The sequence below is a fragment of the Drosophila subobscura genome, chromosome E (genome assembly GCF_008121235.1).
Source record: "Drosophila subobscura isolate 14011-0131.10 chromosome E, UCBerk_Dsub_1.0, whole genome shotgun sequence".
Taxonomy (NCBI): Eukaryota; Metazoa; Arthropoda; class Insecta; order Diptera; family Drosophilidae; genus Drosophila; species Drosophila subobscura.
Genome location: NC_048531.1, coordinates 7,355,773 through 7,376,052, shown reverse-complemented (window position 1 = coordinate 7,376,052; position 20,280 = coordinate 7,355,773). Strand labels below are relative to the sequence as shown.

Genomic DNA, 20,280 nt, shown 5'->3' with positions numbered 1-20,280 from the left:
TTATTCCGCAATTGAGATGGCAAAGGTGTGACCGCGGATTTATCGATCAATTATACCAACAGACCCTCGGAAATACCAAAATAGAGCCAGAGATTTGCGTAATTTCCTCAATTCGAGGGTTCTAAATGTTGCTGGCCAGTCTAACAGTCTTGATACCCTATATTCATGAAATCTACCATTATATACATACCGTAAATATGCATTTCGTAATTAAAATATCCCCAAAAGTATATAATAAACCGTAATTGGACACACTGGATGGCAGTAATCCAATTTGGTCCGCGATAGAAAACTCTCGCTGGTGGAACTTCTCTAATAGAATAAATCGATGCAAAGTGTAATTATTAATCTAACTATCGATGTACTAGAGCTGGAATGGTGTATCGATAGTTCCGTCGAAGTATTCCCAGCTCTAAAGTGTACCATGGTACAAATGTACCCAACTCTAGCGGAGATTGGCCAAAAAAAAAAAAATAAAACATTTGATTCGCATTTGCATTTGCAATATTTGAAAAAGTATCTGTGAAATTGTAAATTAACGGTCCACACGTGCGCCACCCGACAATTGCGTGGCATCTGGAGAGGGGAGAGTAAACCGATTTTCTGGCTGAAAAAACAGGCGGCGGCGTAAACACGCGGAAGGAAGGAAGGAAGGAGCCGGGAGCAGGTATATGTGCATAACGTCTGGGGATAAATATTGAAGAGCAATGGACGTGTACGACGTGAGCGACGATCTGGTGAAGAAGCTCAACGACTGGAAGCTAATTCGCATTATTTCGGGAAAGTTCAACGAGCTGAAGGAGAACTACTCCAAGGTGAACTTTGTCGAGCACGCTCTGATCGACTTCAAGTACATGGAGAAGATCTTCCTGAACGTGACCCTGCGAGAGGACAAGTGCAACAAGAGGAGTGTCGAATTCCGCATGCTAGGAAACGAGCAATTCTCCCTAAAGAACAGGAAATACTTTCAGGTGAGTCAATCCTCTGGCCACATCTAGGCTGAACTAACCTCTTGCGCCTTGCATTCCAGGCCTTGGAGCTGTACAACAAAAGCATTTGCTACGCCGAACCCAACTCAGAGCATCTGTCCATCGGCTATGCCAATCGGTCGGCTGTTCTCTTCGAATGGAAGCGATACAGGGACTGTCTGGCCAACATTGAGCTGGCCCGCAAGGCGAATTACCCGGCGAGACTAAGCCACAAATTGGACAAGCGAGAACGTGACTGCCAGCAGCTTTTAGAGCAGCAGCCACCCGATGTTGTTCCCCACGAGTTCAAGCTGAGCTTCGATTCCCATGCCCAGGTGCCGTACATTGCCGACTGCCTGGAGCTGAGGGAGTCGCCCGACGAGGGTCGGTTCATTGTGACCAACCGGGATCTGGTGGTGGGCGATCTGGTCGCTGTCGAGCAGCCGTTCTGCTCGACTCTGCTACCCCCGATGCGGTTTATTCGGTGTGCCACCTGCAAGCGGGAGAACTACCTGACCCTCATTCCCTGCGATAGTTGTTGCTCCGTGATGTTCTGCTCCGAGGAGTGTAAGCAGCGGGCCACATCCAGTTTTCATCGCTTCGAGTGTCCCATCATCGACTTCTTGCACCGCATGTTCAACAAGATCCACGGCATCGCCCTGCGGACCACCATGGCTGCCCTGGACCTGTATCCCAGCATCGAAGAGCTGATGGCCTTCTGTGAGCAGCCGCAGAACCAGCACAAGTGCGCCTTCGACTTGGACTACAGCCAGCTGTCTGCCCAGGAGCATTACCGGGCCATCCACGGACTGGTGACCAACCAGCATCTGCGATCCGTCTCCGATCTCTTCCAGCGCTCGGTTGTCTGTGCCGTGCTGAAGCACTTCATCATCGAGTACACGCCGCTGAAGGACTTTCTGGGCGGCGAGGATGGGCGGAACTTCTTTACGGACCTGCTCTTCAGGCATCTGCAGACATCACCCTCGAATATGCATGGCATCGATCTTGTCGAACAGGTGAACGAAACGAAGGACGATCAAACGCACTCGTCGGGCGCCTATGCCTTTCTTTCGCTGCTGAATCACTCTTGTGCGCCCAACACCATCCGAATCTGTGAAGGCACCAAGGCATACCTCTTCGTGCTTAGGCCCATCAAGGCGGGGAATGTTCTATACGACAATTACGGGTGAGAAATTAATCATGAATCCCTTATTGGCACGACTAAACCTTTCGTTTCATCTTCCCAATTGCAGCGCCCACTTTGCCGTCTTCAGCAAGCAGCAACGGCTGGACACTCTCTCCATGCAGTACAGATTCGATTGCAAGTGCGAGGGCTGCGAGCTGGACTACCCGACCTTTGGTCGAATGCCGCACAAGGCGACAGTTCCTTCGGTCACCGACGACACGGACATGAAGTCGCTGGGTGCCTACAACTATGACTTTGCGAAAAGCAATTACACAAAGTACTGCGAATTCCTTACGCAATACGGCGCCGCCTATCCCTGCGAGCAGATCAGCTCGGCCGAGGAGTGCCTCAAAATGGCGCTGCATATCATGGTGGATGCAGTACCGCTCAAGGCGAAAATGTAATCTGACTTCAACCTAACTTAACACCCTCTTTCACCTTTGACCTGTATCCTGCATTCTGCATCCCCCACACCACAAACGGACGAACTCTTTCGGAGCTGATTGAAAGAAGCGTATTAAAAAACACAAAAGCAAACAAGTAATTAATTACGATACATTTTGTTGCCATAAGTCTAGACTGTAGACTCCAGCAACCAGGATCACCACACACTTCAATTTTTATTGTAATTTGTAATTGTACATTTCGACCGATATAAGTCCTTGGTTCTACTTAACGCAACACCAGCACAACACACACAACACAACACACCGCACACCACGCAATCGTTGCAAGTCGCAAGCTCAAAATTTTAAATGTTGTTCTTGATATTTGTCTTTGACTCAAAATGAAAACATTCACTCAAAGCCTGCTAAAAAGAGATACAAAAAACAGAATCCATAAAACCGCAACAAGTTTATATAATTAATTTACAAAACAAAAAACAAAACGAAGCAAAAACACCCACTAAATGAGAAAATACAATATTTTTTAATTGTAAATATCTCTTCCAAGTTATTTCTAAGCCATTTTGCTGTACAAGTCGATGAGATTCTGATTGAGTATGGAGTCGCCAGCACGGCTGTGGGCTTCCGTGCTTGACCCAGCCGGCTGCAGCTGGACAAACTCGCAGCCTGTCGCTGAATGGCCCTCATCGAGGAGAACATTGCCGAATGTCTGCTCAAACTGCTCCTGGAATTGGCGGGCATTAATCGGCTGCAGATCCTCGCCTTCATTGATTGATGGATTGATGTTTAGCTGGGCAGCCAGTTGGTCTATGCGGTTGGGCTCCCGCCCTGCCTGCTGATGCGGCTCCTCGCTCTTCACGTACATGTTGTCGCCAATGGTCTGGACATAATCTCCGAAGTACTCCTGATCCACGTCCTTGAAGAAGCTGCCGTCCATGCCCTGGAAACCCAGACGAATCAGCAGTGATATTTTCGTATTGAAGCACTCCAGCCAGGCCTTGTTGGTGCTGTAAATGGACAGCTGCGCCTCCTCCCCGCTGCCATTCCAAAAGTCCAGCAGAGTGTTCTTGGTGAAGTCAATCAGCATGTGGCGCTTGGCATCAGGATACAGCTTGTTAATGGCGTCCAAGTGTCTGAAGGTTATCTCGAGCAAATGGTGCTGGTGCCGGGACACAAATAGCTGCCACTTGTACAGCATGGTCATCAGGCTCCACAGCTTGCCCATGGACTGTTCGTCGATGCGCATCACGGAGCAGGTGGCAATATCGTTCAGCATGAATTTGCAGTGTTCGGCGGTCAGGAGCTGGGCGTTGGTGTGCTTGGAGCCATTCAGCAGGGAGTCTATGAACTTGGGATCCAGCAGTACTGCAGTCACATCGTGGATAACTGACAGAAGCGGACACTGTAGTCTCGAAGGTGTGGTGTGCGAGTGCCTCCCTGAACTCACCTTGAACCGACTTGTCCTTGGCGATTTGTTGTGCCTTCAGGCGCTGATCAATCACATAGAGCATCTCGCAGCCCAGGTTGACCAAAATAAATACATTGGCGCGGGGATTCAGCTGCTGTTTCGTACTGGAATTGGACATTGCTGGGCTACTGGCATTCACGAGGGTCGAATGTAAACTAAAGTTAGCCAAGACGACGGCGGCGACGACGGCACGCAAGCCTCAAAAATTATTCACACATACATTTGGATTTTTATTGGATTTTTCGCTTCCGTGCAGGAGGTCCCCGTGTGTCCTGCCTGCCTGCCATGTTTGACGGCTTTATGAGAGCCCCCGGCAACGTCTTTTACTGCAAACAAAAACAACAACATCGCCCGACGGCAGGCGACGTGTATAATTATGACCACAGTGTGGGTACAGTGGCTTCCTCTTGTGGAGTGGGAATTGGGAGGGTGGGAATAGCTCGTTCCACTGCATGGAGAGTTATTGATTAGATTAGTCCATTTCAATGGCAAACGCAAGGCAATTATTATGGAAATTATGGCAGAAGGCTAAAAAATTAAAACGTTTTCGCGTTCGTGCTATTGGTAGGGGAGAGCGTGGGGAATTATCTAGCTGATATTATGGATAGCAGTCAAACTTTGTGGTGGTTGCTTTCTACTTGAGAATCAAGCACCTGCAGTGAAGGGCATCAGGAAGTAGATGCAGGAAGTTGCGTGATTCTCCCCCACAAGTGGGTGGAAATAATTTAAAAAGAAAATGTTTAAGCGCCAAAACAGAGCTCTAGTGTGCAACAGGCGCCGCATCGTATCGTATGTTCTCAGCAAGCATTATACAACACTGCTCTGAAATTCTAAGGCAAATTAAATTTTTATTTTATAAATAATGTTGCGTCAAACGCTTCGTCCAGGGCCCGTCGCCCATTGGTGTCGTCATATGTCCGTGGTGGCCAAGTCCCTAAAGTACACCCAACACGGAGAGCCACAAGATGTCTTGCAGCTGGTCGAGGACACGCTGCCCGACCCCAAGGATAAGCAAGTGTTGGTGAGGATATTGGCGGCTCCCATCAACCCAGCGGACATTAATACCATTCAAGGTGAGCAAATATATACACCACACATGGTGGCCACACAGATTATAACTCATGTATTCTAATCGCTAGGAAAATATCCGGTCAAGCCAAAATTTCCAGCCGTTGCCGGCAATGAACTTGTTGGCGAGGTCATCTCTGTCGGTCAGAATGTCAAGTGCTTACAAGCGGGAGAACGCGTTATCTCGCTGACCACCGGTCTGGGGACCTGGGCCACACATGCCATCTACAATCAGGATCAGCTTATGAGCGTGCCCAAAAATGTCGGCCTGGCAGAGGCGGCCACCGTCACTGTCAATCCGTGCACTGCCTATCGCATGCTGAAGGACTTTGTCAAACTGTCGCCGGGAGACACGGTCATACAGAATGGTGCCAACAGCGCTGTGGGACAGGCTGTCCACCAACTGTGCCGTGCGTGGGGCATCAATAGCATTGGCATTGTCCGCGACCGACCGGAGATAACTGAGCTGAAGCAGCTGCTGGAGTGCCTGGGTGCCACGGCGGTGCTCACAGAGGCAGAGGTTCGCACCAGCGACATATTCAAAACGGGCAAATTTAAGCGCCCCAAGCTGGCGTTCAATTGTGTGGGCGGCAAAAGTGCCACGGAAGTGTCGCGCCATCTGGATGATCGCGGCGTTATGGTTACATACGGTGGCATGTCCCGGGAGCCAGTCACAGTGGCTACTGGGCCACTCATTTTCAAAGATATTGCATTTAGAGGCTTCTGGATGACGCGCTGGTCCAAGGACAACTACGATACGCCCGAACGCCAGCAAATGTTCAAGGAACTGTTCGAGCTAATGGAACAGAAGAAATTTGTGGCTCCCACCCATGAGATGGTGCCGCTGGAGAAGTTCAAGGAAGCAGCAGCAGCCGCACTCAGCTTCAAGGGATTCACGGGCAAGAAGTTCATCTTGGACATGTGCAACTAATTAGATTAATTGAGGCTTAGCCTTTGGCTTTATTGTATACACATGGCCGTATACCCTATTTGTTGTCTCTTGTGATTGAATATGATTCAGCTCATCTCCACCTCGTTTGCTTGATATTTGAGCTGCAGGGTCATGGCTGTGGGAGAGGTGGGATCGGTCACGGTCAGCTGCTGTCCATCTTGGAGTCCCAGTTCGCCCAGGGATTGTGTTAGATTCTTCCTGGTGGCTTCCTCAATACTCTTCACTGTGGACATGTACAGAGTGCGCTGCTTGCCGTCCTTCATCACTGTGGTCAGAGCGGGGCTCTTGAGCTGGAAACGAGGCGAGTCGCAGAGTAACTTGATGACATCCTCCAGGGTGGTGGTGTTGGCATCCTCGATGGGCAGCAGCTGTGGCTTGTTGCTGCATGCCAGGCAGCCCTCTGACTTCTCCGCCTCATAGGTGTAGGTGTAAATGCCATCCAGATCGTTGAAATTCAGGTAGTTGGACATGCTGTCGTAGCAGCTGGTGGCCATTTTGAAGACCTCCAGAGCACAGGCAGCAGCAATGACCGCATTGGTGCTGGCCACGGCAGGAATTATGTGCTTGATGACGCCCTGGACGAGGCGATAGGTGATGCCGCTTATGTTGAACTCGTTTGCCCTCTCCACTGCTCTCTCATAGATCCAGCCAATGTGTTGTGGATCATCTCCATCCAAGGGCACACCGAAGGGGCTCTCCTTATCCCACTGTATCAGCTTCACGTACTCCACGCAATGCTCCGGCAATCTGGGAGTATTTGCAATGGTACACAGCGGATAGTTCACCTGCGGTGGGAAGAGGTCGAGAGTGCACTCGATGCAGGCCGTGAAGCCTGGCAGAATGACACGAGCATTGCCCTTGAAACCCTCGGTGCCGCCATCAATCATGGGCACAATTGAGCTGGCATCTATGGTGCCGTCATCCTCGTAGCGCAGCATCGATAGCAGCATGCCGTTGATCCATCTCCGTGCCACAATCGAGTCCAGTCCGCAAACTATCAGGTGAAACTGCTGGTAGAAGGACTCGTCAAAGTCCTGGATTTTCTTGAAATGCGGCGTGACCCGGCAGGTGGGAACTCTTCCGTTGATGAAACGCGCAGCGCATTCCGCCTTTGAGGCTCCAATGTCCGTGCGTCGGAACAGGAACTGTCTGTTCAGGTTAGACAGTTCTATGGTGTCCATGTCAATCACGTGCAAGTTTCCGAAGCCCATTAGTGCCAAGTCCTTCAGCAGCTCACAGCCTAGACCGCCGGCGCCGATGATTAGTACTTTGGATTTCGTTTGCAAGAAATCCAAGTTGTCGGCAGAGGCTGTGAAGTCATCCTTGCAGAATGGTCCCTCGCGCTCCAGTATGTGGCGCAGACCATTCCAGCGCTTGCTGTGCAAACCGAGGGCGGGATTGGGCGAAGGAACCGTCATTTTTGTGCTGCTTCAAATCGAAATCTCGAAATCAGGAAAAAAACAAATGTTTTCCCGCAAGTGCTAGTGTTGTAGGCCGCTGCGAATACTCAAAATTGTGTAATGCAGCACTGTCAATGAGCGGCATGCAACCCTGAGGCCGCGTGTTATCGATAGCAGCTGCATTGAATTGAAAACAACGGCACTTGGAAAAAAATTATAGCGTCCCCTGCAGCGTGCCTGTCACTTGTAGTAAAGAAACTCACAAATACGAATACTAATTTGTATTAAATCAGGCTGAATCAGCGCGTGAGTAGCACCTGTTCGGATATATCTATCTACAGTTAAAAGGATCACAGTGAAAATGACGCTCTCGACCTTGGCGTCGTTTGATGATCTGCGGCGTTGCATGCAAGTGCTGACCGACGGCACCGCCGAGGAGGGTGAGTTATTTACTCGAATCTGTGTGTGTGTGGAACGAACTCTAGCCATAGATTGATATTGCAGAGTTTCTACGGTTCCTGCGGATGTTTGAGCAGTTCCATGAAAAGTGCGCGGGGTATGCGGCGGAAACGGCGCGGATACAAAATGAGCTGGATAAATCCCTAGTCAAAATGGGTGATTTGGAGGGCAAACTGTTCCACGCTCGCCGCATCATCGATATGGAGATCAAGGCTCGCCGCCTGGCCGAGCACGACAGGGATGCCATGGAAAACAAGATAATGGCTGTGGCTGATTTGTTGCGGCACGAGCGCAATCTGAACAACGAGACACGCGATAAGCTGGCATTTATTCACACACTGCCGTCATCCCGGAAGCGCAAGTCCCTGAACGCTGTTAGGGAGGACAGATCCTATGGAGACATCAACTCCACAGGCTCGATGCTGTCCGATATGTCCATCACGCATTCGGAGGACGACTTTCTAGACGTGCGCCGGTCCAAGTCCTGGCGAGAGCATCGACCCTCGTTACCCAAGAATCCGATCCCCAGTGTGGGCAACAAGAGGTCGCGGATAAGTACCGGACTGAATGGCAGCATGTCGGCGCACACGCCAACTACGACCAAGATGCGGCGCTCGGGTGCTGGCATAGGCGTGGAGCAGCATACAGTGAATGTGGGTCAGGGCGCTGAGCGCTTTTGTGCTACCACCAAGGTCACCATACCCCAGGATGGGCAGGGAGTGATCCGTGCAGAGTCTACCATTGAGTCGCTGCCAGTGAAGGGTGGCCCTGAAAGGATTGCTGATGGTTCGGTATACACGCCTCGACGCTCCGCCTATAAGGAGGCCACAGCTCCACCCCTGACTCCGCTGAATGCCATGGCTTCGCATGTGTTAGCCGAATCGGGTACTCCCGGTCAGCACCGTCCCTTGATGAGAAATCACACCTTCGCCCAGAAGACGTTCTTGCGCGGTGACACCTGTGTGCAGTGCCAAAAGCGGTAGGATAAATATAACCTAACCATTGTACCCCCTAAAAATTTATAAATTAAACACTATTTTTGCAGAATTCGGTTCGGAGCTGCCGGCTTGCGTTGTCGGGATTGCACAGTGCGCTGCCACATTGACTGCAAGTATCTGCTCACAGTCAGCTGCGTGCCCCAATCGGGTACACCCACGACCAAGACAATGACGGGCTACCTCAGTGACTTTGCACCGTCCATCACTCCCATGATTCCGGCACTGATTGTGCACTGTGTGAATGAGATTGAGGCACGCGGCCTCAACGAAGTGGGGCTTTATCGCTTGTCCTCCTCGGAGCGGGAGTACAAAGCCCTCAAGGAGCAGTTCTTGCGAGGCAAGGCCACGCCACATTTGGGCAATACGGATACCTATGTGCTATGCTGTTGTGTGAAAGATTTCCTGAGGTCTCTCATCGAGCCGCTCATCCCCACCGGCCAGTGGAAAGATTTTGCCAATGCTGTTCAAAATCCAGATGTTTCCATGACCCAGGAGATGCTATACAAGTCTGTAAAGCAGATGCCCCAGGCCAATCGGGATACGTTGGCCTTCCTAATTCTGCATTTCCAGCGCATCGCTCAATGCCCAGTGGTGCAAATGCCGATCGACAACCTCTCGCTTATCTTTGGACCCACCATTGTGGGATACTCTTCGCCGGACCCCGATCAACATGCCATCTACACAGAGGTCTTTACGCAGAAGCAGGTGATGAAAGCATTGCTCGAGCTGCCAATTGCATTCTGGGAGCAATATATTGTTATAGACTCGCCCCGTGCGCCAGCCACCGTTGTGAAGCGAGTGCCCAGCAGCAACAAGGACTTGCTATCAATATATGGTGAGTAGTTGGATGAACTTAAGCCACTGCAATGTTTACAGCGCATTTATTGCAGCGACTCCCTTCAAGGGCACCATGAAGAAGCGCAAGTTATACGGAACGCCGACAGTATCTGCCCACAAGAAATAAACTTAGGTCCCTTTCCTCGCCGAAAGCCCCATTGACACGTTACTTAAGTTTACTAAAAGTATTTCAGTTTTCGTTTCCGGCCAGCAGCCACACACAAGGAGCTGTCGTTATGTATATGTATGTGCATCCAACTAACACTGTCTAGAGAAAGTTTTTCCTTATAATTAACCATTTGAATTATAAAATAGAAGACTCTATTAACAATAGCATAAGTATACTTACTCGCAATGAGAAATAAAGTATAATTACTCATCAGAAAAAGTCATCGAACTCCCCCCAGAAGCGCTTTCGATTGTGTGGGCACTACCCGAGTTCCGAGTTCTAGTCAAAATGAACCCATTTGCAAGCGTCAGAGTTGGAACAGATAACCCGAGATTGATACTACATAAACAAGCAAATTTAATAATATGCGCTGTAACACACACACACGGAAGGTAATCGTTAAAGGCGCTTAGAAAAGCCCATGAGATCGTCATATCAAACGGGTTTTTAGCATGCTAGGGGGGATTCCGCCATAATAGCCTTGAAATATCAAATGGAATCGGCAGTCTCTATACCGAAAGCCAGCCAGAATGAACAGCGCGCATCAGAATCGTTCCATTTTGCTGCTGCTTCTCATCTGTGTGGCCAGCTCTGGAGCGCACAACACCACCACAAATTGCACGCATCGCTGTGGTAGCGGCGATTGCATTCAACTGGATCGGCTGTGCGATGGCAGGGCCCAATGCTTGGATGCCTCCGATGAGACTGTCGAGATGTGCGGCAAGGTCTGGTGTCCTGGCTACAGCTTCCGTTGCAGCTATGGCGCTTGTATTGCCAGCACGGCCGTCTGTGATGGCCAGCACGACTGTGTGGATGGATCCGATGAGGAAAGATGGCTGTGCCGGGCCCAGATGCAACAGGCCAACTGCGACAACTGGGAGATGTACTGCCAGTCCGGCCAGTGCGTACCGTATTCGAGACTTTGTGATGGAAAGAACGATTGTCTGGATGGGGATGATGAGCTGGCCACCTTATGCGAGGGCGTCACCATAGCCAGCTCCACAATCAACCCAACAGCATCCACAGACAACGACATGTTAATGGGGACATCGACAACGTCAATGCGAAACCTGCCTGACGAGTGCGTAGTGCCACAGATAACCAATCTAATAATAAAGCATTCCAGCAATGCAGTCCTTCATGCGGGCACGAGTGTCCCCAACGACACGAGGATTCACTATGATTGCCCAGCTGATCATTCGCTCAAAGGAGAACAAGAGAATATCTGCAATGCACCCATGTGGCTGCATCTGTTTCCATACTGTGAAAGTAAGTAGAAGGTTGAACAAAAGTTAATGCATATTATAATAATCGCTTACTTGCAGCTCCCACATCATTCGATTTTGGCCTGGTCATAGCAATTTTCTCCTTACTAATCGTCGCCGGCCTGCTGGTGCTCATCTACAAAGTGCTCAGAGATGACCGCCATAGGCCGCATGAAGAGCAAATTTGGCTTGTAGACACAACAGGCAACAGGCCTCCAAAGCAATCAGACATAGTCAAGGTCTAACAGAAACTCGTTCTTGAATTGTTAACTATTAAAACTAAACTAAAGTACTGAAACGCCAACCAAATTTAAACAGCAACAGTTTAGTGCTGCGAAGCGGGCGTAGCACTAGTGTTGTGAGACGTCGTTTTTTTTGTTACTAGAATCATGTTTATCTCGCGCCCCCAGCTCCACATTATTGTTCCAGTGCCCCAAGCGTAAGCATCAGCCTCCAAAGTGAATTCCAGCATCATTAGATAACGAATTGCATTTAACAGCCGGTAACAGATTTGTTCAACATGGCCAACATTGCAAAGATCTTCGCTTCCCGCACCCAGAGCATGCTCCAGGCTGCCGCCAGACAGCCACAGGTGGCCACCAGATTCAGTCGCAGCGCTTCCAGTAAGTATCAAGTGCATGGGGAGCAAAGTCCACAATTGCAACGAACAGCTGCTAGAGATCATTGCAGTTCCACTTTTGCCGGCACTTTCGACTTTTCGTCGTTTTTTTTCATCCCCACCGTTCACAAACATTCTTTGTTGCGTAATCAGATCACCTCATAAGGCCATCTCTTTCACTCCGCAGCGGCCGGCAACTGGGAGTTTATTAAGACCGATATTACGGGAGAGAAGAAAAATGTGGGCGTGATCACATTGAACCGTCCCAAGGCTCTTAATGCACTCTGCAATGGCCTCATGAAGGAAATCTCCATCGCCCTGCAGCAGTTCAGTAAGGACAAGAACATCGCCGCCATTGTGCTGACTGGCAGTGAGAAAGCCTTCGCCGCGGGCGCCGACATCAAGGAGATGTTGCCCAACACCTACTCGCAGTGCATTCAGGGCAACTTCCTCAATGACTGGGTTGAGGTGGCCCGCACCCAGAAGCCCATCATTGCCGCTGTGAATGGCTACGCCCTCGGTGGTGGCTGCGAGCTGGCCATGATGTGTGACATCATCTATGCAGGCGACAAGGCCAAGTTTGGACAGCCTGAGATCGCTCTCGGCACCATTCCCGGAGCTGGCGGCACCCAGCGACTCACTCGCGTTGTGGGCAAATCCAAGGCGATGGAGATGTGCCTCACTGGCAACATGATCAGCGCCCAGGAGGCCGAGAAGTTGGGTCTGGCCAGCAAAGTCGTTCCAGCCGATCAGCTGCTCGCCGAAGCCATCAAACTGGCCGAGAAAATTGGCACACACTCCAGCCTGATTGTCCAGCTGTGCAAGGAGTCCGTGAACACGGCCTACGAGACAACCCTCCAGGAGGGTCTGAAGTTCGAGCGTCGCACCTTCCACGCCACGTTCTCCACGGTAAGCGGACATCTCGTGTACCCGTATCTATTTTTGTAATCTTATCGTTTCTTTTTGTTTGCCGCAGGCCGATCGCAAGGAGGGCATGACTGCCTTTGCGGAGAAGCGCCCAGCCAACTTCACCAACGAATAAACTCAACTTTTCTGAAGTCTTTCCAGCCAGCATTGCATTTAAATCACTTTTGTTATTTGTACGCAAATAAAACCGTTTAAACCTGTAGCACACTCGAAGGATGGCGGAGGCAGTCTGACCATCTGGCTGTCAGGTCAGGCACTAATTATGCTCCCACCTGGCAGCCAGAGTTCCGGGCTGCCTCTGGTCACCCAAACCCATGCTTTGTATTACGTTTAAGGTGCTCGCAAGCTGCTTCTTTTGTTCGCACTCAGCAGCAGCTCGCTTTCTGCGCTGGGCAGCACTCTACAGGAGTCGTTTGGAGGCCTTTCTGCAGCTCTCGACGCCTCATTTGACGATAGTAAGCACGGAGTTCGAGACGTCGCGACTGGGCCTTTAACCTCTTGATCAGTGGAGAGTCTGGCTCGCGTTTATCTAAACGATATAAGAATGAAGGATCCGAAATAAAATGAATAAAAATATGAATAATGCGTACGCTTTCCGAGCCGATTGCAAATGCTGCAGTCACAATGATCTCCATCTATGGCTTGGCTATCTCCAGCTTCCCGCTCATCCACCTTTGGCAGTTCCTCGAGAGTTTTCTTGTGCTCCAGCTGTTTGTCCATGCAAATGAAAGCAGAGCCGCGATTTGAATAGCGACGTATCCTTAGAGGCTTTATCGGCTCCAACAGCGGATAGTCCCACTCTGTTGACTTTTCGGACAGGTATTTTTGGCGGCCCCTCTCAGAGACAGTTGGACCCTTGATGGCCCTGGGCACTCTCAGCAGCTCCACAGTGATGGGGAACTTGTCTCTGGGCCGCTGCTTCGCTGTGCTGGGATCAGGTTTCTTGTGTTTGTGTGGCGGTGGAAGGTAGGTGCGGTGAATGGCCTCGGCCACAAAATTACGCTTCGCCTTGGGTTGATGGATCTGCCGAATGGCACAGTGTTCCATGAGCTTCTTGATTTTCGCCTCCAGCATGGCCCGTTCCTCACTGGTGTTTTCCGTACGGTGCACAACTTTGCTGTGCCGCCTGGATGTGGTCACAGATAGCATGGGCGAGGGTGTGTTCACCTCGGTAAGGAAAGGGTCTGGCATGTTTCCGAACACAAAGTCTAATTCATCGAACACTTCATCCTCCTTCACTTCTTTTTTCTGTTCGGGCAGCACAGCCTTGGCCATATCCATTAGGCTGATCACTGATCCTTTTTCTGTGTAACTGTGAGAGCTCTTCCTGCTCAGCCAACTGGCACGGCTGAGGAGACTTCTCGTGGGCGACAGGTAGCCAATGGAGTGCTTCGAGCCCTCTCTTCTCATTATTTTACGATCCGGCTTGGAGTTCTTGATGTAAAACGAAAAGTTTTTTATTTGTGTGTTTTCCTCTGTCGGCTGTGGCCCCTCCTCACCCACATACAAATTATGAAAGACATCAGCGTCAATGTGGGAGGCGTAGGGTATGAGTTTTTCCGGCACGTAGTCAGCGAACCTTTGCCTGCCCAGACGAGGTATATTCCCCGAAGACTTGAATTTCGTTCTGATGGGCTTATACCAGGTTTTGTTGTCGGGCAGTCCTTTGATTTGATGGGGTTTATCCTCAAATTCAGATGGCGGTTTTAGGATCGAGGCAATCGAGCTCACATCCGAACTGGCCTCCATGGGTCTCCGGCGACTCTTGTGTGCGTGTGCGGGCATGCGCTTGGCTGCGTGAATGTGTGCGGGTATCCCTGAAATGATTTTTCCGTGTTTCGAGCGATGTGCTCGCGTGGGTGGAGTCGATTCCTCATCAATGGCTGTGGGCATGTGGTGGAAGCTCTTCAGCGCCGGGTGGAGCTCTGGTATGGCGGCTGCCTTGCCCTTTAGCATTTTACCGAAGGTTTTCGAAAACTTTGGCCCTGTTATGTTGACTTTCTTCTCCCGATGCTTGAGGGACCTCTCTCTGTCGGCGTTGGCTTTCTGTCTTTCCTGGATGAAGGTCTCCAGATTGACGCTGGCAAAGCTGTCGACACTGTTCCTCCCTTCTCGGGTTTGCAGTTCATATTTTGGGCTATATTTAGATCTCTTCTTGGGTCCTATTTGACGCTGACTCCCCGTCGTTCGCTTCCGATTGGAGTCCCGTTCATGTTTGGGGCTACCTGCAGGTTTTGTCTTCAGTCCTGACGCTGCCTGTTCGGAGCTATCCTCATTCTTGGCGCTCCCTGAAGCTCTTTTCTGAAGTCTTAAGTCTCTTCTTGGCCTGCTCTTGGAATCCTCATCCTTTCCCAAGTGCATTCGGTGCGAGCTCTTTAGCAGAGGAACCTTCTCTGAAAAGGTTTTGCCTTGCAGCATTTCCTTTAAGGGTTTTGTGTACGAGCTCCTCCCCTGCGGCATCATCGCCTGGTCTTTGTGTCCCTTTTGTGGCACATGTGGCGGTCGACGCTCCTTGAGTTTCGTCACATCCTTGGCGGTGATCAACGTGTGGGTGCTCTTGAGCGACGGGTGGTGCTCTGACACCACAGCAGCCGCACTTTTAAGCATCTTATCGAATATATCGTGGGCTTCATGCGACTCCTCTTTGGTTTTTCCGCTTTCAATGTATTTTCCAAAGGGCGTATGTATCGAGGCAGTCGATTTGTTATGGGGAAACATATTCATCAAGTTCTTTTCATATGATTCGTTCTTCTCTTGGTTCTCTTCCGGCTCCTGCATTGCCGGCGGCTCGGGCGTTGGATCACGATAAGGACCAGAAGCATGGACACCTTTCGCGGCTTCACTCTTCAGTTTCTGGCTTCGCCGAAGTCCCTCTATGTCTCTCTGATCCTTATTAAGTCTTTGTTGGTGCTCGATCCTCCACTTTGGTTTAAAACGGAACGGACGACGCTCGCGGACTTCCGAGTCCTCTTCTATGTTCACTATGGCGTCACTCTGCGCTTTGATTTGAGGTTCCATTTGTTGTCTGCTCTTGCAGCACGCTGCGTAGGCCTCTGCTTCGGGGCTAATCTTAGCTTTACACTCAACGAAGCAGTGCTTTATTTCGTCAAAGAAGTTGTCCAAGTACCACAGCATAGAAAACTCCCTCTGAAAGCAAGGGGAAGGTGTGCCCATGCCCATTGTTGCCTGTGGATGATTCTGCGACAGTTTGTCCATGTAGGTGGCAATAACTTGGCGCAGGCAGTCTCTGTCCAGCAGCATGGGAACGGGCAATTCCCGTTGCTTTGTAAAGCGATCCATTTTAACAAGAAGCTTTCTTTCCACAAACAATTTAGTGCAAATAAACAAATATTCAATGAAATTTGTAACAAAATTGATATTTTGACATTGAAATTGGTTAATTGATCCGATAAAATTATATGTTCAGGGCAGAAAGTCTTAGCTTGACAGTTATATTTAAAAGAATATCAAAATCGAGGAATATGATTTACGGACATTGACGTACGCACTAAATAGAGTGGGGCTAAGTGGGTTAAGCTCTTGGGTATATTTTTTGGTATATTTCTGGGGTATTTTTTCGAACCATTTTTCCAGCGGGAAAGCTCCTTGCTGAAAGGTGATTTGAAAGCCCGCTAACATATAAAAATTCAATTAAAAATGAACAGCTAAACAGCAAACAGTTCTGAGCTGATTCTTGTATTTTGTGATTCTTAAAATATATTCTTTATATAATTGTTAAACTTTATTAATTTGTTAATTAAATTAAATAAAACCTGTGCTGATGCCACATCAAAGTTCTTAAAAATAATGAACAATTTATTCCATTGTTTAAATCAGGAACTCAATAATCAACTATATCGATGTTTGAATCGATTTTTTCTAAGCTCTGAGTACTCAACAGCTAAAAGCTGCCTGCTAGATAATATGTCGAGTAACAAAAAAGGGATGATTTCTTATCGTTTCCATTCGAATATCATCCCTGGTTTCGGTCGACAGAAAACTTGGCGCATCTGAGTACTGAGGCTCTACCGTTGAGAGATGAGAGAGAAAGCAAGCTAGCAAAAAAAGTAAAAGTGAAAATCTGGCCCTTGAAATTTGTTCATTAATTATGCAGTAATACAATACAAATAAACGGAATATTTTGTGCGCGCCCCCAGAGAACAGGCCGTGTGCGAAGAGATTTTCAGTGAAGTGCGTGCAAGTGCAAAGGACATTTTTCAAGTATCTTTATTGTGGTCCGAATCGGATGTGTTGTAATCCATTATAGTGAGAGATATTGTACGACACACACAGACAGACAGACATCTTGGTGCTCGGTGTATACACACAAACGGCCGAGACGCCCGCGCTTTGCCCTTGGCTTCATTCGATTTTTCACAACAGGCCGTGAAAAGCGACCAAAGAGCTCGCCTCGCCACTGAAGAGCCGTAACCGTCTGCTTCAGCGTCAGCGTCACCATCATCATCACCATCATCAGTGGGAAAAGGGAAAATCAAAGGCTGCAAGCATGGACATGCTCAACCAGATACTCAGCATTAATAATGGCGGCGCCTATGGGGGCGGCAAGGCGGGCGGCGCCTTCGATCCACTCACGTTCGCCATGAAGCCCCAAGTAGTCATCAGGGCGCTCTGCTGGGTAAGTGTCAAGCGGTGCTGGGAATTGCTGTGAATTCTTGGGATTGCGGGACACACACACACAGATACAAGAAATCCACACCGATTGTGTGGATGGTACGTTTGTTTATAGTCCTGTCTGGGGGGTGGCTTATTGGATCAGCTGCAGGATGGTCATAAAAACTCTCACGTCCATAAAAAGTTTATAATTAAATGCAATAACGGGCACCGTCAAGGCTTATCTTTTTTATAACACGGACTTGATGGTTAGGGGAGGTTGGGGTTGGGGAGGCCAGTGATAGTTTGCTTTTCACGAGAGTGTACGTAATATTTCCGCAGACCCTCGTCCCCCAACCCAACATAGAAATGTCCCCATTCCCCAAGGCCTGCCTCCTGGCCAAACAAACTAAACTTGGCCTTCAGCGCAAATTGGGTCACAAACATAAGTCTGTCCCAGTCTATGTACATTTTTACATAGATGTACACATATGTATGTGTAAGTCTATTTTTTGTGTACTTGAACTTTTCGTTTAATGCACCTGCTTATGGAAATGCAAAGAGTGGGAGGGAGTCAGATGGATGTTGGGAGTGACCCACATATGATAGTGTGGGATAATGCGGGAATGTGGGAGTGCTGTGCAACCCTAAAACTGAAACCTCTTGGATTTTTTCATTCTGCAGCTCTTTTCAGTGGTGGTCTTTGGCTGCATTTCCTCCGAAGGTTGGGCGGAGAAGGAGGGCAAGGAGTACTGCCTCTACAATGGCGATGGCTTGGCCTGCAAGTATGGCAACATGGTGGGCGTATTCGGTTTTTTGGCCTCCATGGGCTTCATGGGCGGCGAGTTCCTCTTCGAGCGGATGTCGTCGGTGAAGAGCAGAAAGCGCTATGTCATGGCCGATTTGGGTTTCTCCGGTAAGAAGGGATCCTCCATATGCCATATCCTATGACATTTTCATTTGGTTATCTTCTGCAGCTTTGTGGACCTTCATGTACTTCGTGGCGTTCTTGTATTTGTGGTCACAGTGGAGCTCGTCGCCGCCACCACCTCTGGGCATTGGCGAAGGCAGCATGAAGACTGCCATTTGGTTCTGCCTCTTCTCGATTGCCACATGGGTGGGTGCCTGCAAGCAGTCTGCATCCATCGGCGCTGTTATGTAATAATTATTTTTGTCTATTGTTTAGGCCCTGTGCGCTCTGATGGCCTACAAACGTTTCCTGATTGGCGCCGGAGATGAGTTTACCTCGGCCTTCGAGACAGACCCCGCCAATGTGGTGCACCAGCAGGCCTACGGGTATGCCATGGACAACGACAACGATCAATACAGCGCCTCGCCCTTCGGCCAGGGGCAGCAGCAGGGTGAGTCTTGATTAATTATAATCCCAATATATGGGATTCACTGACATTGTGGGTGCATCTACAGGCGGCATGGAGCCACAGCAACAGGCTGGCATGGAGTACCAGCAGCCCACCTATTAAAGGAATTTCCACAGCAGCTCCTACTCCTGCCTTCTCCTGCCTCCTCCTCCTACTGCTCTTACTTCGGTTTTTGTTTGTAGTGCGAATGGCAAATGTTTTACACGACTACTAGCAAAACACACAAAGCGTTTGGCTCTTACCATATACACCGATGACGAACATATAAAACCAGTAACAGAAACAATAACGATACAGAGTAATACTACAAATTACAGCAGTCGCGACAGCAGCAGCATTTGCTTTAGCCACAAGAAAGGAAAGAAGAGAATATGTATAAATATATATTCGTATGTATCTGAATAGTAAGAGATAACTGGAGATGAAGATGTGGATGATAACTTATAAGCTAGCCCCCTAAGTTGAGTGTGCAGTTTTTTGTAGTGCGAATTTGTTGCTATATACAGATATACAAATGCAAATAATTACATATATATCCCGATAGGAACACTCGGATATGCTTTCAACGTTGTTAGTTATTTAGTGTTTACATGTAATCGATTTTCAGTTGTGCCCAGGCCCTGGTCCTGCCACAGCCAACAGCCAACAGCCACAGTTCCCACAGCTACCACAGGCGCATTTTTAGATAAATTTACACACACACAAACACACACACACACTGCGCGCATCCACAGCAAAGAGAGGCCAATAAAAGAGCAGAAGATGTAGATGAAGAAGAGAGAGAGGAGAGGAGAGAGAGAACTGCTCAAATCACATATCCAATAGCCAACAACAAAAGTACTCTACATACTCTTATTGTAGTCTTAAGGCCAGGACAGGGCCATGGGCAGAGGCACAGGCAGAGGGGCCGTCGCTTGGTTAGAAAAATGCAATACCTATGTATTTAATTAGCAGCCAAAAAACCAGTGTAAATTCTAAACTAAAACACAATTTAGAGTTGTTATGTGTGTGAGGGGAGAGCTGCACTAGAGAGCAACAAATTGTTGGCCAACGATTTGTATTTGTAGCCTAAACCTAAACCTAAACCTAATGCAAATAAATGACGTTACTTGAGAGAGCATATGATATGTGGCATATTGATTACATATGTAGCTGTTCGGTTAATGCAAATTGCAAGTAAACTACAACAAGTATTTGTTAAACTATAACTAAAACCATATATACATATATTAACATATATTTATGTATTGTATTTGTAAAGCGAAACATTTAATTACCAGTTAATGCAAGACACAAGCAAAAGGAAATCTCAGTAAATATGTATACATACCATATACATATTATATACATAAATACATACATACATATATTATAAATTACTCATGTAGTTTTCGTGTGCGTTCAAATGATAGAAATACAACAAGAATTATCGTATTACTCATATTCGTATTTAAAACAAAACACAAAAGACACAAAAGCCGCCAGAGGAACTAATCCAAAATCCCCCGACACGTGTGAACAATATTGTACCAGAGTAAATCTTCAAAGAAAACCCAACCCCCATCCC

The 20,280-nt window shown here is 48.6% G+C and overlaps 9 protein-coding genes across 13 annotated transcripts; 6 read left to right on the top strand and 3 right to left on the bottom strand.

Moving 5' to 3' along the window:
- Positions 1-413: 413 nt before the first annotated feature.
- On the top strand, positions 414-2,835 carry LOC117891499 (SET and MYND domain-containing protein 4). Its single transcript, XM_034796988.1, has 3 exons — positions 414-971; positions 1,031-2,154; positions 2,222-2,835. Exons 1-3 carry the CDS (start codon positions 708-710, stop codon positions 2,556-2,558), a joined length of 1,725 nt encoding a protein of 574 aa, XP_034652879.1. The 5' UTR covers positions 414-707; the 3' UTR covers positions 2,559-2,835.
- A 76-nt stretch (positions 2,836-2,911) lies between these two features.
- On the bottom strand, positions 2,912-11,369 carry LOC117891507 (protein OSCP1). Of its 3 annotated transcripts, none has more exons than XM_034797000.1 (3): positions 11,232-11,369; positions 4,009-4,133; positions 2,912-3,947 (listed from the first exon to the last, which is right to left on the bottom strand). In XM_034797000.1, the coding sequence occupies exons 2-3, from the start codon at positions 4,070-4,072 to the stop codon at positions 3,115-3,117; spliced, it is 897 nt and encodes a 298-aa protein (XP_034652891.1). In that variant the 5' UTR covers positions 4,073-4,133; positions 11,232-11,369; the 3' UTR covers positions 2,912-3,114. The 3 variants fall into 3 exon arrangements, with proteins under 3 accessions (XP_034652891.1, XP_034652889.1, XP_034652890.1); XM_034796998.1 differs by lacking the exon at positions 11,232-11,369 and adding an exon at positions 4,250-4,612; XM_034796999.1 differs by lacking the exon at positions 11,232-11,369 and having other exon boundaries at positions 4,009-4,613.
- Positions 4,824-6,128, top strand: LOC117891508 (enoyl-[acyl-carrier-protein] reductase, mitochondrial). Its single transcript, XM_034797002.1, has 2 exons — positions 4,824-5,102; positions 5,169-6,128. Exons 1-2 carry the CDS (start codon positions 4,892-4,894, stop codon positions 6,026-6,028), a joined length of 1,071 nt encoding a protein of 356 aa, XP_034652893.1. The 5' UTR covers positions 4,824-4,891; the 3' UTR covers positions 6,029-6,128.
- LOC117891504 (nedd8-activating enzyme E1 catalytic subunit) lies at positions 6,029-7,522 on the bottom strand. The gene has a single exon (XM_034796994.1). The coding sequence runs from the start codon at positions 7,465-7,467 to the stop codon at positions 6,115-6,117; it is 1,353 nt and encodes a 450-aa protein (XP_034652885.1). The 5' UTR covers positions 7,468-7,522; the 3' UTR covers positions 6,029-6,114.
- Positions 7,634-10,135, top strand: LOC117891498 (rac GTPase-activating protein 1). The gene is made up of 4 exons (XM_034796986.1): positions 7,634-7,889; positions 7,954-8,887; positions 8,954-9,741; positions 9,797-10,135. Exons 1-4 carry the CDS (start codon positions 7,811-7,813, stop codon positions 9,868-9,870), a joined length of 1,875 nt encoding a protein of 624 aa, XP_034652877.1. The 5' UTR covers positions 7,634-7,810; the 3' UTR covers positions 9,871-10,135.
- Positions 10,316-11,457, top strand: LOC117891513 (modular serine protease). Its single transcript, XM_034797007.1, has 2 exons — positions 10,316-11,181; positions 11,238-11,457. Exons 1-2 carry the CDS (start codon positions 10,443-10,445, stop codon positions 11,420-11,422), a joined length of 924 nt encoding a protein of 307 aa, XP_034652898.1. The 5' UTR covers positions 10,316-10,442; the 3' UTR covers positions 11,423-11,457.
- A 35-nt stretch (positions 11,458-11,492) lies between these two features.
- On the top strand, positions 11,493-12,925 carry LOC117891514 (enoyl-CoA hydratase, mitochondrial). The gene is made up of 4 exons (XM_034797009.1): positions 11,493-11,616; positions 11,677-11,800; positions 11,984-12,705; positions 12,773-12,925. Exons 2-4 carry the CDS (start codon positions 11,698-11,700, stop codon positions 12,836-12,838), a joined length of 891 nt encoding a protein of 296 aa, XP_034652900.1. The 5' UTR covers positions 11,493-11,616; positions 11,677-11,697; the 3' UTR covers positions 12,839-12,925.
- LOC117891494 lies at positions 12,851-16,152 on the bottom strand. 2 transcript variants are annotated; one of them, XM_034796982.1, is made up of 3 exons: positions 14,896-16,152; positions 13,314-14,838; positions 12,851-13,252 (listed from the first exon to the last, which is right to left on the bottom strand). In XM_034796982.1, the coding sequence occupies exons 1-3, from the start codon at positions 16,021-16,023 to the stop codon at positions 13,089-13,091; spliced, it is 2,817 nt and encodes a 938-aa protein (XP_034652873.1). In that variant the 5' UTR covers positions 16,024-16,152; the 3' UTR covers positions 12,851-13,088. The 2 variants fall into 2 exon arrangements, with proteins under 2 accessions (XP_034652873.1, XP_034652872.1); XM_034796981.1 differs by having other exon boundaries at positions 13,314-16,152.
- A 593-nt stretch (positions 16,153-16,745) lies between these two features.
- Positions 16,746-20,190, top strand: LOC117891517 (synaptogyrin). Of its 2 annotated transcripts, none has more exons than XM_034797013.1 (5): positions 16,746-17,359; positions 18,019-18,250; positions 18,312-18,451; positions 18,521-18,695; positions 18,760-20,190. In XM_034797013.1, the coding sequence occupies exons 1-5, from the start codon at positions 17,231-17,233 to the stop codon at positions 18,813-18,815; spliced, it is 732 nt and encodes a 243-aa protein (XP_034652904.1). In that variant the 5' UTR covers positions 16,746-17,230; the 3' UTR covers positions 18,816-20,190. The 2 variants fall into 2 exon arrangements, with proteins under 2 accessions (XP_034652904.1, XP_034652905.1); XM_034797014.1 differs by having other exon boundaries at positions 16,747-17,359; positions 18,521-18,691; positions 18,759-20,190.
- The last annotated feature ends 90 nt before the right edge of the window (positions 20,191-20,280 follow it).

Excerpts from the sequence above, each read along its gene's own strand:
- LOC117891498 (XM_034796986.1), top strand. The coding sequence starts at position 7,811 with ATGACGCTCTCGACCTTGGCGTCGTTTGATGATCTGCGGCGTTGCATG. Across the intron at positions 7,890-7,953 it reads CGACGGCACCGCCGAGGAGG|AGTTTCTACGGTTCCTGCGG; the intron begins GTGAGTTATTTA and ends TTGATATTGCAG. Across the intron at positions 9,742-9,796 it reads GGACTTGCTATCAATATATG|CGACTCCCTTCAAGGGCACC; the intron begins GTGAGTAGTTGG and ends CATTTATTGCAG.
- LOC117891499 (XM_034796988.1), top strand. The coding sequence starts at position 708 with ATGGACGTGTACGACGTGAGCGACGATCTGGTGAAGAAGCTCAACGAC. Across the intron at positions 972-1,030 it reads AGAACAGGAAATACTTTCAG|GCCTTGGAGCTGTACAACAA; the intron begins GTGAGTCAATCC and ends CTTGCATTCCAG. Across the intron at positions 2,155-2,221 it reads GTTCTATACGACAATTACGG|CGCCCACTTTGCCGTCTTCA; the intron begins GTGAGAAATTAA and ends TCCCAATTGCAG.
- LOC117891514 (XM_034797009.1), top strand. The coding sequence starts at position 11,698 with ATGGCCAACATTGCAAAGATCTTCGCTTCCCGCACCCAGAGCATGCTC. Across the intron at positions 11,801-11,983 it reads ATTCAGTCGCAGCGCTTCCA|CGGCCGGCAACTGGGAGTTT; the intron begins GTAAGTATCAAG and ends TTCACTCCGCAG. Across the intron at positions 12,706-12,772 it reads TCCACGCCACGTTCTCCACG|GCCGATCGCAAGGAGGGCAT; the intron begins GTAAGCGGACAT and ends TGTTTGCCGCAG.
- LOC117891513 (XM_034797007.1), top strand. The coding sequence starts at position 10,443 with ATGAACAGCGCGCATCAGAATCGTTCCATTTTGCTGCTGCTTCTCATC. Across the intron at positions 11,182-11,237 it reads TCTGTTTCCATACTGTGAAA|CTCCCACATCATTCGATTTT; the intron begins GTAAGTAGAAGG and ends GCTTACTTGCAG.
- LOC117891494 (XM_034796981.1), bottom strand. The coding sequence starts at position 16,023 with ATGGATCGCTTTACAAAGCAACGGGAATTGCCCGTTCCCATGCTGCTG. Across the intron at positions 13,253-13,313 it reads TTGCAATCGGCTCGGAAAGC|ATAAACGCGAGCCAGACTCT; the intron begins GTACGCATTATT and ends TATATCGTTTAG.
- LOC117891517 (XM_034797013.1), top strand. The coding sequence starts at position 17,231 with ATGGACATGCTCAACCAGATACTCAGCATTAATAATGGCGGCGCCTAT. Across the intron at positions 17,360-18,018 it reads TCATCAGGGCGCTCTGCTGG|CTCTTTTCAGTGGTGGTCTT; the intron begins GTAAGTGTCAAG and ends TTCATTCTGCAG. Across the intron at positions 18,251-18,311 it reads GGCCGATTTGGGTTTCTCCG|CTTTGTGGACCTTCATGTAC; the intron begins GTAAGAAGGGAT and ends TATCTTCTGCAG.
- LOC117891504 (XM_034796994.1), bottom strand. The coding sequence starts at position 7,467 with ATGACGGTTCCTTCGCCCAATCCCGCCCTCGGTTTGCACAGCAAGCGC.
- LOC117891507 (XM_034796998.1), bottom strand. The coding sequence starts at position 4,377 with ATGTTGTTGTTTTTGTTTGCAGTAAAAGACGTTGCCGGGGGCTCTCAT. Across the intron at positions 4,134-4,249 it reads AATCCAATAAAAATCCAAAT|TACGAAACAGCAGCTGAATC; the intron begins GTATGTGTGAAT and ends GTCCAATTCCAG. Across the intron at positions 3,948-4,008 it reads CAAGGACAAGTCGGTTCAAG|TTATCCACGATGTGACTGCA; the intron begins GTGAGTTCAGGG and ends CGCTTCTGTCAG.
- LOC117891508 (XM_034797002.1), top strand. The coding sequence starts at position 4,892 with ATGTTGCGTCAAACGCTTCGTCCAGGGCCCGTCGCCCATTGGTGTCGT. Across the intron at positions 5,103-5,168 it reads GGACATTAATACCATTCAAG|GAAAATATCCGGTCAAGCCA; the intron begins GTGAGCAAATAT and ends TCTAATCGCTAG.